Below are 15,988 nucleotides of genomic sequence, written 5' to 3'. Positions count from 1 at the left end.
CTGTGACGGACTGGAAGCCAGTGGAGAGCACGCAGCACAGGTGTGATGTGCTCCCTCTTTTTCCTGCCAGTCAGGAGGCGAGCTGCCGCATTCTGTACAAGCTGCAGGCGCTGAATAGACGCCATGTCTAAGCCCACATACAAAGAATTACAATAATCAAGCCTAGCCGTAATAAAGGCATGTACAACTCTCTAGATCCTTAGGAGGGAGATATGCCTTCACCTTCGCTATGAGTCTCAGCTGCATAAAGCATTGTGACGAACAGATAAATAACAACCTGCCGTCTGTGTTCAGAAACTACTACAATTCTGAAAGAGAGATTAAACTCCTTAAATTAATCAAGACTTCAATCCATCCATAGCATTTTGCACCTGACAGCAAAAATGAGGTGCAAATTGCCTGTCCACAAATACTGTCCTTTTTAGTGAAATGCTTAGTCGTGTAAATGAGGGGTTTCAAAACTGCCAAAATTGAGCAAACACAATGCCAACGTTGACTGGACATACGTTTGTCTGCGTCTATTCTGCTATAAACTTTCTTTCACTCGGACTTCACTTGTTTGAATGTATAATTTCAGCCGTAGACTTCTGAAGACTTCTGTAGTTTACTTCACTTTAACAACAACATGTAGTCTGCAGTGATGGACAGTAACAAAGTAAATGTACTTGAGTACTGTACTTAAGTACATTTTTGAGTATCTGTACTTTACTTGAGTATTATTTTTGGGGGGTACTTATTACTTTAACTCCACTACATTCAGAAGACAATTATTGTACTTTTTACTCCACTACATTTCTATCAATGCTCTAGTTACTCACTACTTAAGCTTTGAAGTCAGCTCATTATTTTCCTTCCCTTTTCTGAAATCTGATCCTTAAGACAGTAAAATGTGTTTGTGTAGTTCTGTTTGTCTCAGTGGTTTAGTCATACCTCTATATCGTGTGTCTGGTTGAACGTGGAGCAAACACAGAGCAAATTTCACTCAGATCAGGCAGTTAATTTAGAGGTGGTAATGATGGCTATAATTCTCCACATGAGCACCCATGGTCGTATCTTCAGCCCGTGTTAGAGGTTTTTGAAATGAATGATATGTATCATTTGAAATGTTCACCCTGTTTCCCACTCTGCCCAAACGTACAAACATTCACTGTCCAACCTGAGAAAGTGTAAGCTACTTAAGATTTGTTTCATTCCAGATGAACATTTCAAACTAAGTTGTCTGAGCTTGGAGTAACTTAGTTTCTGTTTTTATTCCATGGTATAGTTTTTAGAGATTTCAAGTATTTTTTTCTAAATAAAGATAATGTAACAGAATGTACCCCTATGTATTCTTGACTGCACTTATGTATTTTGAAAATACAATGTTTTGAGATGTTTTAAGAAGTACTTTGAATACTTCAGTATTTTTAAAAAAAAGCACTTCAGTACTTCAACTCAAGTAATAATCTGACAGAGCAACTTTCACTTGTATTGGAGTAATATTTGACCTGGAGGATCTATACTTTGACTTAAGTAATGAAGCTGTGTACTTTGTTCACCACTATTAGTCTGCCTGTGTCGTCACCTGGTGTCCCTGTGTCATTATAATGTGTTGCTGTGCCCGTCATCCTTACCCGTAGTCGGACTGCTTCGTTACACCTCTCCTTTAGAAGTTTATTATGGTTATAAGTGTTGTGTTGTCGAAACATCTTTTGGAGAGTGTTTATTTAACTTTAACTTACAATCTAGACATTATTATTGCGTGTTTAAATGAAATGTCCAGGTGTGCCTGTCAGGCTGAACTCAGGGCACTGACGCGTCCAAAGGGGGCGTGGTCTTCAGGTCACAGTCTCGCCATTTTCCGCTTGTTGTTGGTAGCCTGCTAGCTAAATAAGCTAGCTACTTGCAGCATCTTCAGCACAGCATCACTTGTGTTACAATAAGTCACGTTAAGATACAAAACTCGCCCGTGGGTCACTGAAGCAAACCAAACGACAGTTATATCCCGTCATCATGGACGAGGAGTATTACAGTGGCGGGGGAGACTGGGAAGGGCCGGACGGTAACTTGGTGAGACTTGTTGCTTTTCGGTTGTCTTGACTGCACAGGTAGTTAGCTTGGCAGCATTAGCATGTGCTGCAGAGTTATTAGCTGCTGGTCGTCGTTTGACAAGGCTTCATAAATCCTCAGACCTCAGAGGTGAAGTGTAGAGACAGACGTGTGTACAGATCTCTGTGGCAGAGGGGTTGGTTTAGGTCCACTGGCTCTTGGTAGCTCTGTTAGCCAGCTACAAGCTAACATGCGAGTGGAAGCTGCACACTGACTGTTGCTAAGCGAACATGTCTTTACCACTGTGTCGATTCAATACATATTTAACCTTATCAACATCATTTATAATCATCTTTATTTAAACTCGAAAATCAATGAGAGAGAAACCCTCATTTACAATGACGTCGAGCATTTAAAAGAAGCATTAAAATGCATGAAAAGTAAATAAAAGACAAAACCTTGAAATAGTGATGATCAATTAAAAACAGACGACAATTTAAAAGTCATGTTAAAACCATTGAAAAGTAATGTTAAAACAAACAGGTGCAATCAGAGGTTACAACGTTTAAAACTAGTGATTTAAAATCAATCATTTAATCAAGCTTTATTTATATAACACCTTTCATACAAATCAAATGCAACCCAAAGTGCTTTACAGCCATTAAAAAACAAGAAAGAAGCAGAAATTAAACAATGGCAAGACATATTAGGGGAAAATAATAATAATAATAATAAAAATAGTAATAATAAAAAAATAAAATAAAATAAAATAAAATAGAGACTAATGCACACCAACAATAAAGTATGTCTAATTAAAATAAGTTAAAGCATCAAAATTAAGAATACAAATAGTTAAAAAGGGTAAGGATAAGAGTTTAAAATAAAACTAAGGCTAAAAATATCAATAAAATTGAGTAGATAAATAAAATTAAATAAATAAATCAATAGAAATAGAATAAGATAACAGTTAAAATTCCTTAAATAATAAAGCAACATTTCAATCGATACTACAGTAAAAGGTAAGTAATACAATTGTTAAACCCTACATAAAAGCCAGACTGAATAAATACGTCTATAGTTTAAAATGACTAAAAGAAACAAATGCATTCATTTTTAAAGTGCTTTGAATGGAGTTCCATGCAAATGGTGCAAAAAAAGCCAAAGGCAGATTTTCCCAGCTCTGAATGAACTCTGGGAACGTGGAGAGTCAGCCAGTTAGTAGATCTTGTGTGTTGAGCTCCAGAGGACCAAACTAGTATAGAAGATAAATATGAGGGTAGCATCCCAACAAGTGCTTTATAAATAAACAGGTGTGAATGTAAATCACACCTTTCAGTCAGAGAAGACCATCCCACCTTATTGTACAGGATGCAGGGATGAGTATTTAATGATCACCAGTAATACATCTTAGTGCAGAGTGACAAACAGCATCAAGAGGTTTTAAGGTGGAGGCTGAAGCATGCCTGTACAAAATGTCACCATACTCAAGCACAGATAAAAACAGGTTGGCTCTATCAGGGTTTTCCTACAGTGGAGAAGAAAACTCAAAACAGGATTTGTTTCTGTGGAAAAAGACAATCTTTTAGCAAATTTAAAATATGACTTTTAAAAGTAACTTTTTCGTCAATCCAGATACAGAGGTATTTATAAACCATCACCCTTTCTATATTGGTGCCTGCATTGGAAGTGATGGTGAACACATTATTATTTAAGCTGTATTAATACGATTTTAACTAGAAATTAAAGGAAGAATTTAATTCCCCTAATGACATACATTCTCTGTAGGCATTATGTAAGCCTGAAGTCGAGCAGAATACTTTGAATGTGCTTTGAATCTGATCTACATTTATTTTATAGACTATGATAGTTGCTGTTCACTGTTCATCTGTGTTCACAAAACAAAGGTATAATGAATGTTTGTCTTTCAGGAGGATTATGTTGAAGGGGAAAATGATGGAAAAATCCAGGAAGACTGTTTGACAAAATTCTCCAGCAGGGATTACATCATGGAGCCAGCCATCTTCAACACCCTGAAAACGTATGCATCATTTGTCTCTTATGAATATAACAGAAGTGGATTTTATAAACACATGATTAATGACAGTGCTTCATGAATCAAAAAGTCCTGCTGAGAATTATTTGATGAACACATGATTGGTCTTGCAGGTATTTCCAGGCAGGTGGCTCTCCTGAACATGTCATCCAGCTCCTCTCAGAAAACTACTCAGCTGTTGCTCAGACTGTCAATCTGCTGGCAGAGTGGCTCATCCAGATGGGTAAGTAGAAGGCTATCTATATTTTTCAGGCTACTTGCTAAACTCTTCTAAACGCTGTCCTTATTTTGGCTGCAGGTGTAGAGCCGGCTCAAGTCCAGGAAAGAGTAGAAAATCACCTCAAGAGTCTCCTCATAAAGCACTTTGACCCTCAGAAAGCAGACTCTATTTTCACAGTGGAGGGAGAGGTGAGGTCTCTGAACACTACATCGTCATTTTAGATTGAAGGTCTTTTGAACCAGATAAATGCAGCCTCTTGTGTTCACAGACTCCTGCTTGGCTCGAACAGATGATAGCACACACCACATGGAGAGACCTTTTCTATAAGCTGGCAGAGGCTCACCCAGACTGCTTGATGCTTAACTTCACTGTAAAGGTACAGTAGTAGTTATAGAGGGGCAATGATTGAGGCTCTGCAAGTTTTAAATGTTCACTCTCTCTTCTTAAAATCTTTACTTTACAACACTTCTCCTTACTTCCTCCACTCCTACCACTAAACAATAGAGCAAACTCCAGGGCTGTTAAGTTATTATACAACTCATCATCTGATGAGTTGATACTTGTTTTACTGTATAATTTCAGCCGTAGACTTCTGTAGTTTTACTGTACTTTGACAACAACATATGTAGTCTGCCTGTGTCGGTATACCTGATGTCTCAATGTGTCATCATAGATAGATAGATAGATACATAGAATTTATTTCAGACCCATAGGTCCATATCAGCAGAAAAATAATATAAAAGACTAAAAATAAGTAAAATACATGTCCAGGAAGAAAAAAAAAGATCATGTGACAACAGTTTACACATTCATTTTGATTAAAGCATAAAAAGGCATTTGTTCCAATGTTTCCAAAAGCAAGAAAAAAAACCTTATGTCACTTAAAGCTGGGGTTGGTAATCAGATTTAGATACACTTTTTGTTATACTGGTTAAAATGATCTTTATGTCTTGATGGCAATCAATACATAATGTGTTCTTAAAAAAGAGCGAAGAAAAGCTGCTATCTAGAGCCGGAGTAAACCTGGGAAAACACCAACCAATCACCGTTTTTTGGGTGCCAAAATTTTAAACCATTCAAATCCCGTCCTCCCGTCCTGCCGTTCTGCCCTCCTCCTGCGCGTACATTTCCCCGGCGTGCACTCTGAGTCCCCGTCTCCTGCCGCTGCTTCCCCTGACTCTACTGACTGCCCCTCTCGCTCGACCTCGGGCCTGTCCCCTCTGACCCGATGAGGTGCTTTGCTCAGGACTGTAGTCCATATCAGAGTCTAAAAAGCTCTCACCACGGGGGCTCTGACAAGCAGAAGAATGAATGACATTTACTAAATCCTACAGAAAATGTAGATGTACTGTAGCGTCCGTCCGGACGCTGTAGTGATGACGAGCCGATTCGTGAACACGTTTAGTTTTAATAACCGGTCACTGTCGGCCATGATCACGCCAACCAACAAAGCAACAATCATTGTTTGAATGAATGAAGAACTTCTCCTCTTGTCTCTCCTCTCTCCCACTCACACACTCTACACCTCTCCTGATGCCTTCACTGACCGTCAACACTGTAGGAATTAAGAACATCTACACTGAACACGTTTAACAAACAGTAGAGCTGTTACAGTATTATATATGTGTTATAACTTTTCTCCTGATATCGTGTCACCAGTACAACTGGATAATGCTAGAATGACAGTTGTAAGTACTAACAGCAGCCATATTTGTTTGTGTTTTTAACTTTCACTATGATAATGTTTTGGTGAGGACCAGTTTTGAATCAGTCACCATCATATGGTCGCAAGTCAGCGGCGGTCGTGCCTGTGAGCGGGGGGGGGCGTCGTTTTGGAGGAGCTCTGAGGGAGGAGGGGAGGGGTTAGACGGAGTCATGTGGACATGCTACATTCAAATTCATGCTAGTTTTCGAAGACTGCCAACCCCAGCTTTAATGTGGGCTGAGTGAGCTCCCTTAAAATGTCATTTTCTGAATCAGCTAAGTGACACATACATTTATACATCACATTTCTCAGTACAGCATGAAATGTAGGGACATTGTTTGATACAAACATAAAACTTGCACTGGTCCATCTTGGCAGTTTAAGGAAGATTCTATATGCATCATTATATGCTACCTGAAGCTTCTTCATTTTAGCTCTTCTGTTACTGCACCACACATGAGCAGTATAAAGAGGAAGCTCTAAAAAGCTCTGTTTTAACATTATCTGTGCACATTGGAAATGTACGTGCCAGCATATCAGCCTGTGCATAAAGTTTACAGCACTGTCACTGCAGATCATCATCATCACATAAGTCATTTCTGATAATGTGCCCCAGATATATCACATACGTTGCAAGTAGTAATGATTGTAGTAGTATTTATAGTAAGCAACAGTAGTGCAGTTCCTAATCAGAAGGTATGGAACTACGCTTGCATCTGGAGGGAGCTGATTTTAAGCATTCAAGTTCATCAGTGCATGATTTATTTTTAATATGTGCTGAAAAGTTGACAGTAATGAGTTACTATGTATTAAAAGGAAACATGAGTTAGTTTGTGTTTATTTGGGTCTCATCTGTGTGTTATATTGGTCTTCAGCTCATTTCAGACGCAGGTTATCAGGGTGAGATCACCAGTGTGTCCACAGCGTGTCAGCAGCTGGAGGTTTTCTCGAGGGTGCTGAGGACGTCTTTGGCCACGCTGCTGGATGGAGGAGAAGAAAACCTGGAGAAGAACCTGCCAGAATTTGCTGTAGGCTTTTTTATTGAATTAACCATATTCTCATGAAAGATATGTGTGAATTTGTTTTACTATTTTAAGAGTCCTGCTTTTATAATGTTTAGTCAAGATTAATACACGGTTGACATTTTCAAACCTCCACAGTAGTGGTGTACTCATCTGTTTCATGATTGGTCTGCTGAAAGTGATCAACATAAGAAGCACTGCTTTCTCTTTGCCTCATAAACCTCCTTATATCTTTGACTTCATTTTATATTTTACAGAGTGAAGGATTAATTAGGGCTCTAGCACTGACACACAGTGGCGGCGAAGGCCCTATTGAAACCAGAGAGATTTTTCTTTCTTTCTTTCTACCTACCCAAGTAAATTGCCTTTTTGGAGCCTTCACCATTCCCCAAAACCCACCAAACATTCTGTGGTAGACACATTGACGATTCAAAATGATTAGAGGCATACTGTTCAGACTAAATTGTGGGCGTGGCTGACTTTCAGGTGGTGCATCAAACGCACATGTCTCGCCATAAACAGGAAATGTATTTTAGAGGGCTTTAAAATGCCCAAATCCCACCAAATCCAAAATGCTCATCAGGCCTGGTGAAAAAAAGTTGAGATTTTTTGGGTCTTGTGAAAAAAATCTCCAAAATGTGCTCAGTACCGCCCCCCAGAGTTTTCAAAAACGCCTCCCCATAGAGCTTTTTTTGAGCTACATGCTTGAAAATGAATACGCATATTCATGGCATCAGGACGCACACAAAGGCCTCTTACACCAATATCTGAAACTCAACAGGAAGAGCGCCACCTAGCTTTGAAAATTCAAAATGGCGCCCAAATAAGGGTGCATACTTTTGAGATCTCGTCCTAGGGTTTTTCTCTAATTCAGTCCAAACAAGGCACAGTATGTAGTAGACACATTGACGATTCAAAATTTTTACAGGCATTCTGTTCAGACTAAAATTGTGGGCGTGGCAGACTGTCAAGTTTGGAGGTTTTCTTGGCAATCTGCCAAAAACTTGGAACATTAGCACCACCGAAGGAACACAAGCGGTATAAACTCTCATCTCTTGCTTTGACATCATGTGGTGGCTTATATCAGGCGCTGGTGTACATGAGGCGGTGGCTCCCATGAGGCAGTGGTTGCAGGTGTGCGAGGGCCCGTTCATCGCAGCTTGTGGCTTTAATTCACTTTATAATTTACACTCATCTCTTGAGGGGTGAGTTAAGTCCCTAATGAAAATAAGCAGCAGTGTAACACAGAACCAGCAGTGTTTGTAAAAGTTAATTGGGACATACAGTTGTTTTCTCTCCCTCTGTTTTTGTTTTTGCTGAGTTGTTACCGTCCTTCCTCTGCAGAAGATGGTGTGTCACGGCGAGCACACATACCTTTTTGCTCAGGCGATGATGTCAATCCTTGCTCAGGAAGAACAGGGCGGTTCAGCTGTTCGGAGGATTGGCCAGGAGGTGCAGAAGTCAGCGCATCAAAGGTAGCATTTGTCTCTGTTTTTGAATTTCAGCAGTTTTTTTTGAGTGGATCAGGAAGATAATTATCTCATTTAGACAATTAAGAGAACTTACAAAATACTGCGTCAGTTTGTGACTTTTCTGTGGTTGTTGTTTTTATCACAGAGGTCATGATGCCAGTCAGATAACCCTGGCGCTAGGCACAGCAGCAGCCTACCCCCGAGCCTGTCAGGCGCTGGGCGCCATGTTGTCCAAAGGAGCGCTGAATCCTGCGGATATCACCGTTCTGTTCAAGATGTTCAGCAGCATGGACCCACCTCCTGTGGAGCTGGTGAGGAAACAGTGGCCCAGTCTCAATGTCCACCCTCAAGCACTCACTGACTTTGAGGCGCGTTCCCGCTAAGTCCGTGAGGGCTTAGGGCTGTCCCACTGTCAAATCATCAAGTGTGTGAGGGATCTCTCACTGACTTTTTGAGCCCTTCATGTCCCCTTTCCGTAAGTGGGCATTTTTGCAGACTTAGCGTAAGGGAATTACCCAGAGTTCATAGTATTGTGACGGGAAACACAGGATTCCCAGGGGAAGCCCTTGAGCTTGGAAAGGTAAATGAACGCTGTAACATGGAGAAAAAAAAAAGGAGCAACAGTAAAAAAGAAGCATGAAAGTTGCAATGAAATTTACAGGTAAAAAAGTTTGCCTGTAAGTATAAATATAGAAAACAGCCTTCATCTATTTATCTTCACATATATGTGTATACAATATAATCTATTTATTTATAGTTATATAGCCTATTTATATATTTTAAATTGTGTGGGTAAGCAGTCTGTACAGTAAGAGCCTGGATCACATGGCAGTCAATCATCCCTCAAGCGCCTTGAATTTGAGGAAAGTAAAAATTGTGCCATAAAAATTCCTAATATCGCTAAAGTGGGCTTCCTGACGTCATGCAGGTCACGTGAGAGGTCGCAAAGTGCTGTCCCATTCCCAGTTCTACGGTTTGAGCCCTTACAGCCTCCTGCCCTCAATCACTTTCCAGCTGATGTCAAATAAGTCAAGAAGGGCTCAGGGCTGAGGGAGAACATTGAGATTGGGCCGATGTGATAGACCCTTTCAGAGCCATAAAATGCTTGATAAGAGGCAGTCAGCAGGAACACTTATTTCCTCTCTGCTCCTGTCTTTAGATCCGAGTGCCTGCTTTCTTGGACCTCTTCATGCAGTCGCTGTTTAAGCCGGGCTCAAAGATCAACCAAGACCATAAACACAAATACATCCACATCCTGGCCTACGCTGCCAGTGTGGTCGAGACGTGGAAAAAGGTACAAAGAACTGTTGTGTCTGCATGGTGTTGATATTTTAGTTATAGATGCATGAAAAATAAGCATGTAGGTTAAAGCTCCTACCTAAACTCCCCTTCTCATGTCATATCTTTCTTTTCTGTTCATCCCCAGAACAAGAGAGTCAACATCAATAAAGATGAGCTGAAGTCGACCTCCAAGGCCATCGAGACTGTTCACAATCTCTGCTGCAACGAGAATAAAGGAGCCACAGAGCTGGTTGCTGAGCTTGGTACTTTGTATCAGTGCATCCGGTGAGTGGACTTGAGGTCTTTATTCCAAAACTTCAACCTAGTATTGATAAGTATAAAATATTTTCACCCTTCAGAACCAGTTTGCATGGGATAACCTGCTAGACGAAAATAAACAATAAATATTGTGAAAATCTGAATCTGAATTCTGCCATTAGTAAATGAAGACTTCTTGTTTGTGTAAAGGTTTCCAGTTGTTGCTATGGGAGTCTTGAAATGGGTGGACTGGACCGTGTCTGAGCCGCGCTACTTCCAGCTGCAGACAGACCACACTCCTGTACATTTAGCTCTGCTGGATGAGGTACCACATCATGATCATTGTGAGTGAACGTTAGCTTCTATTCTCTAAACCAGTTCAGTTCAACCATCATTTTTTGTCCTCCACCCAGATCTGTACGTGTCACCAGCTGCTGCACCCACAGGTCCTCCAGCTGCTCATCAAGCTGTTTGAGACGGAGCACTCTCAGCTGGATGTCATGGAGCAGGTGTGTGTGTGTGTGTGTGTGTTTGTGTGTCATCTCCCTCATACAGAAGCGTGTTTGTGGTAAGTGTGGGACCTCTCAGCTGACTGTACCTTGGTTTTACTTGTCTCTCTCAGCTGGAGCTGAAGAAGACTCTGCTTGATCGGATGGTTCATCTGCTGAGTCGTGGCTACGTGCTGCCAGTTGTTGGTTACATCCGGAAGTGTCTGGAGAAACTCAACACAGACATCTCCCTCATCAGATATTTTGTCACAGAGGTAACAGAGACTTATCTTGATTTGTGGTGAAGAGATAAAACATGAGAGAGGAAATGAACTCTGGTTGAACAGTTTCACTCCGTCACTGGTGACTGTAGGCTCCAAAACAGGGATTTATACCCTCAAAGCCCAGCAGGAATCTTCAAAAAACAAATATATTTATGAAATTGTGGATTCAGGGGACCTCTACCATGTATTAATACATTATTAGAGTATACAATTGAGATACATTTTCCTAATAATCATAGTTTGGAGTGAACACCCCTGGTCATGGAAATTTGGATGATTCTTGTGTTAGTGTTTGTAACGTTTGGTCTCACTCTTACTCCTCTGCTAGGCAAGGCAAGGCAAGGCAGCTTTATTTGTATAGTGCATTTCATACACGAGGGCAACTCAATGTGCTTTACATTAAAACATTAAAAGCATTGGAAACATTCAGACAAGCATCAAAGAACACAATTAAAATGACAAATATGATATAACCAAAAAGAAAAGGAAAATTAGAAATATATTAAAAATTACATTAAAATTTTAATTTAAAGTGAGTTAAATGAGCTAAGATAGGAAGGCAGTGGCAAATAAAAAAGTCTTAGTCTTTGATTTAAAAGAGGTGAGAGTTGGAGCAGACCTGCAGCTTTCAGGGAGTGTGTTCCAGATATGTGGTGCATAATGACTGAACGCTGCTTCGCCATGTTTCATTCTGACTCTAGGGACTGAAAGCAGACCAGTACCTGATGACCTCAGAGGTCAAGGTGGTTCATAAAGTAGTAGCAGATCAGCAATGTATTTTGGGCCTAAACCATTCAGTGCTTTATAAACCATCAGCAGGATTTTAAAGTCTATTCTCTGACAGACAGGAAGCCAATGTAGGGATCTAAGAACTGGAGTGATGTGGTCTACTTTTTTGGTCCTTGTTAGGACTCGAGCAGCAGCATTCTGTATGAGCTGCAGCCGTCTGATGGACTTTTTAGGGAGTCCTGTAAAGACCCCGTTACAGTAGTCTAGTCTGCTAAAGATAAATGCATGGACCAGTTTTTCTGCATCCTGCTGAGACATAAGTCCTTTAATCCTTGATATATTCTTAAGGTGATAGTAGGCAGACTTTGTAATTGTCTTAATGTGGCTGCTGAAATTAAGGTCTGAGTCTATGATTACACCAAGGTTTCTGGCTTGGTTTGAACATTTCATCGTTGCAGATTGGAGCTGAGCAGTAATAATAATAATACCTAAGTTTTATATAGCGCTTTTAAATAACTCAAAGACGCTTTACAAGAGAGACAAATAAATAAATAAATACAAATAAAGACATACAAGACAAGCAGATGACAAGGGAAGAGGTGTGAAAAATTAATGTGAGGGGAATGCCTGTTTGAAAAGGTACGTTTTTAACTGTTTCTTAAATGAAAGAAGTGAGTCAGAAGCACGGATGTGTGGGGGGAGAGAGTTCCAGAGGGTGGGGGCGGCTATGGCAAAGGCCCAGTAACCTTTAACCTTTCTTCCTTGGCTCCAAAAACAATCATTTCAGTTTTTTCTTTGTTTAACTGAAGAAAGTTCTGGCTCGTCCAGTCATTGATTTGTTCAATGCATTTACTCAGTGTTTGTATGGGACTATAATCCCCTGGTGATATGGTGATGTAAATGTGTGTGACAAATGTTTGGACCTAAATCAGCACAGTGATACAGAAACATGTTTGACTCATGTCCCATGTTAACAAGTGGGAGGGCAGCTTTATGACCCATGCTGGAGTTTGTCAGAAAGGGGAGCGCCAAATATTTCAGTCTTGTTGTCCTTCTTTTCTTAGAGTCTATTGTCCAAGCAGGTTCTTAGATATCACTACTTACATGTTAACCCTGTTACATTTTGAGGTGATGGTAAATCTATAAAGGGGTTTGTCCAGGTCTTTTGGGCGCACCTTTCCTATCAATCAATCTTCAATCAAGCTTTATTTATATAGCACCTTTCATACAAATCAAGTGCAACTCAAAGTGCTTTACAGCGATTGAAAAACAAGAAAGAAGCAGAAATAAAACAATGGCAAGACATATTAGGGGAAGATAATGATAATAATAAAAAAGTAATAATAATAAAAATTAAATTAAAATAACATAAAATAGAACAGAGACTAATGCACACCAAAAATAAAATATGTGTAATTAAAATAAGTTAAAGCAACAAAATTAAGAATACAAATAGTTAAAATAGATTTTAAAAGGGTAAGGATAAGAGTTGAAAATAAAACTAAGGCTAAAAATATCAATAAAACTGAGTAGATAAATAAAAATAAATAAGTATTAGTTAATTAAAACAGACCTTCAAAGCCAACAGATGATGCTCTTAACTTGTGCATTAAAGAAGCTTTGAGAAAAGTAATCAAATTCTGATATTTTCTTAATAGGTTCTGGATGTGATTGCACCCCCTTACACATCAGACTTCGTTCAGCTCTTCCTGCCCATCCTGGAGAATGACAGCATCGCAGGAACAATCCGCACAGAGGGAGAACACGACCCTGTTGCAGAGTTCATTGGTGAGTGATGTGCTCATATCTGAAATGTCTTCACGTTTTTATACTGAGAGGGGAAAAAACATACTCCACTGTTAGTTTCATCATGAAAGGGCAACAGTTTGCCATACAGAGAGAAGCTCAATGCACATAAACATTTTAAGTTAATTTAACAGATGAACAGTAAAATCCACTCATCATCGTCATCATCGTCATCATCTGAGCACTGATGTTTATTTCCATGTTTTTCAGCTCATTGCAAGTCAAACTTCATCATGATCAACTGAAGTGGATGGCTATGAAATGTTCATGGTGCAGACGGTACCTGAAACACCTGAGACAGACAGCAGATCTGTAATCTCCACGGTAACCTCATGCTCTTGCATCAGGATGGAGAACATACCTTGAAGACTGTCTCTTCGGTTTAACAGAGTGAACAATCGGTATCAAGGAAAAGCAAACGTCGGTGAGCTGATGGCAGAATACAGTCACAAGGAGACTGGAGCCTATCAACATGCAGCTAAATGTTTTTTTTTTAACCTGTATATTTGATTTTCTATGTTTAATGTTGGTTTAAGCGGTTTTAAAATAAATGCCTCAATGTGGTTTATTGTCTCTTTGAATTTATGCAATCTTAAAATTTGGCTTTTTCCAAGTATTCTTTACTTTGATGGCACTAAATACTAATATAATAAATGTGCAAGCAATCAGATCATCAAACCCATGTGGATTTTTTAAAACTACAGTGGGGCAAAAAAGTATTTAGTCAGTCACTGATTTTGCAAGTTCTCCCACTTAGAAAGATGAGAGAGGTCTGTGATTTTCATCAGAGGAACACTTCAACTATGAGACAAAATGAGAAAAAAAAATCCAGGAAATCACATTGTAGGATTTTTAAAGAATTTATTTGTAAATTATGGTGGAAAATAAGTATTTGGTAACATAACCTTTGTTGGCAATGACAGAGGTCAGACGTTTCCTGTAAGTCTTCACCAGGTTTGCACACACTGTAGCTGGTATGCAGATCTCCTCTAGAGCAGAGATGACCTCTCTCATCTTTCTAAGTGGGAGAACTTGCAAAATCAGTGACTGACTAAATACTTTTTTGCCCCACTGTATATATATATATTTATTAATTAATTAACATCAGAGAAACTAGGTTTTTATTAGGGATCAAGACTTCACACATGGAAGGGGACTTTTTATTCCTTAAATATGAAGTGCAAGCAGTTAAAAACTGCATGCAACTCTGAATATTGATAAAGACACCACATTTTTGTAGAAGACTGCCATCTCCATCTTCTTCCGCTTATCCGGGTCGCAGTCTCAGCAGGGAGGCCCAGACACTCCTCTCCCCGGCCACTTCCACCAGCTCTTCTGGGAGGATACCGAGGCGTTCCCAGGCCAGCTGAGAGATGTAATCTCCCCAGCGTGTCCTGGGTCTTCCCCGTGGTCTCCTCCCAGACGGACACGCCCAAAACACCTCCCCAGGGAGACGTCCGGGAGGCATCCTGACCAGATGCCCGAACCACCTCATCTGGCTCCTCTCGATCCGGAGGAGCAGCGGCTCTACTTTGAGCCTCTCCCGGATGTCTGAGCTCCTGACCCTCTCTCTAAGGCCGAGCCCAGACACCCTGTGGAGAAAGCTCATTTCAGCCGCTTGTATTCACGATCTTGTTCTTTCAGTCACTACCCACAGCTCGTGACCATAGGTGAGGGTTGGAATGTAGATTGACCGGTAAATTGAGAGCTTTGCCTTCTGTGGCAAATGCACAGAATCACAGAAATGTCCGAACCAACAAGTGTGTGTAATGCCCAATCAATGAGCCGATTTGTGAGTGGTGTAGGTCGTCCAGAGAATTCACATCGAGAAGATTCTTGTGACTGGCACAAAAAACAGAATACAAGTGTCATTTCAATGAAGAGACTAAAGGAAGACACTTGACTATGTCACCTTGGGAGCCCTAGTATAGGGGGATGCTTAAAGGTGACATATTATGCTCTTTTTCATCAAAATATATTGGTCTAAGAGGTCCCCAAAACATCTCTTTAAAGTTTATTGCTCAAAAAAACCCTTTGAAAACAGATTTTGGTCTGCCTGTAAACCCCTCTTTTTCAGCCCTGCTCAGAACAGGCTGTTTTCTGTGTCTGTGCCTTTAAATGAGAATGAGCTCTCCACCCTCTAAATTTGGTACAGAATCTGATCCTGACGGAGAGGCGCCTGCAGCAGGACCTTTCTGAACCATTGGTCACAGATTTTGTGTTTCTTGTTGTTTTATTTGTCAGTATGTCGACGTGTGTCTTGGTACACAGCTACGAACATGTAGCTATGCTAACTACCGCTAGCACTTTTCCATGAAAAATAAAAATCATCCATTAGATCTTCAAATCTGCAGACGTGGGGAGTAAAACCGACCTTTGTGTTTATTAAGACAGCCTACAACTAGCATGCCTCCCTCCTAAGCTCCTTGTTAGCACACATGTGTGCAGGGAATGAAAAACAGAGGAGGGGTTGAGTTGTATTTTATACAGTCTATGGGCTGAACAAGCTCCGAGCTCTGACTTCCAGTTACAGACCGGATGGCGTTGTGACGTATGAAAAACACTGAAAACTGAAACGGCTTCTTTCAGCACACATTTACAGAAAGGTGGAGAAATCAGAACAGGGGCAGAATGGATTTTTT

General features: G+C 40.3%; 1 protein-coding gene across 1 annotated transcript; it reads left to right on the top strand.

The window, feature by feature from the left end:
* Positions 1 to 1,800: 1,800 nt before the first annotated feature.
* On the top strand, positions 1,801 to 13,910 carry nelfcd (negative elongation factor complex member C/D). The gene is made up of 15 exons (XM_034690667.1): positions 1,801 to 2,049; positions 3,957 to 4,066; positions 4,195 to 4,304; positions 4,380 to 4,489; positions 4,570 to 4,677; positions 6,882 to 7,034; positions 8,373 to 8,503; positions 8,646 to 8,811; positions 9,660 to 9,794; positions 9,927 to 10,066; positions 10,250 to 10,364; positions 10,453 to 10,548; positions 10,662 to 10,802; positions 13,199 to 13,328; positions 13,557 to 13,910. Exons 1-15 carry the CDS (start codon positions 1,993 to 1,995, stop codon positions 13,589 to 13,591), a joined length of 1,737 nt encoding a protein of 578 aa, XP_034546558.1. The 5' UTR covers positions 1,801 to 1,992; the 3' UTR covers positions 13,592 to 13,910.
* The last annotated feature ends 2,078 nt before the right edge of the window (positions 13,911 to 15,988 follow it).

Source organism: Notolabrus celidotus, chromosome 1 (assembly GCF_009762535.1).
Source record: "Notolabrus celidotus isolate fNotCel1 chromosome 1, fNotCel1.pri, whole genome shotgun sequence".
In the NCBI taxonomy this organism is placed as follows: Eukaryota; Metazoa; Chordata; class Actinopteri; order Labriformes; family Labridae; genus Notolabrus; species Notolabrus celidotus.
The sequence above is the reverse complement of the archived record's forward strand: the minus strand, read 5'-3'. Positions and strand labels throughout refer to the sequence as shown.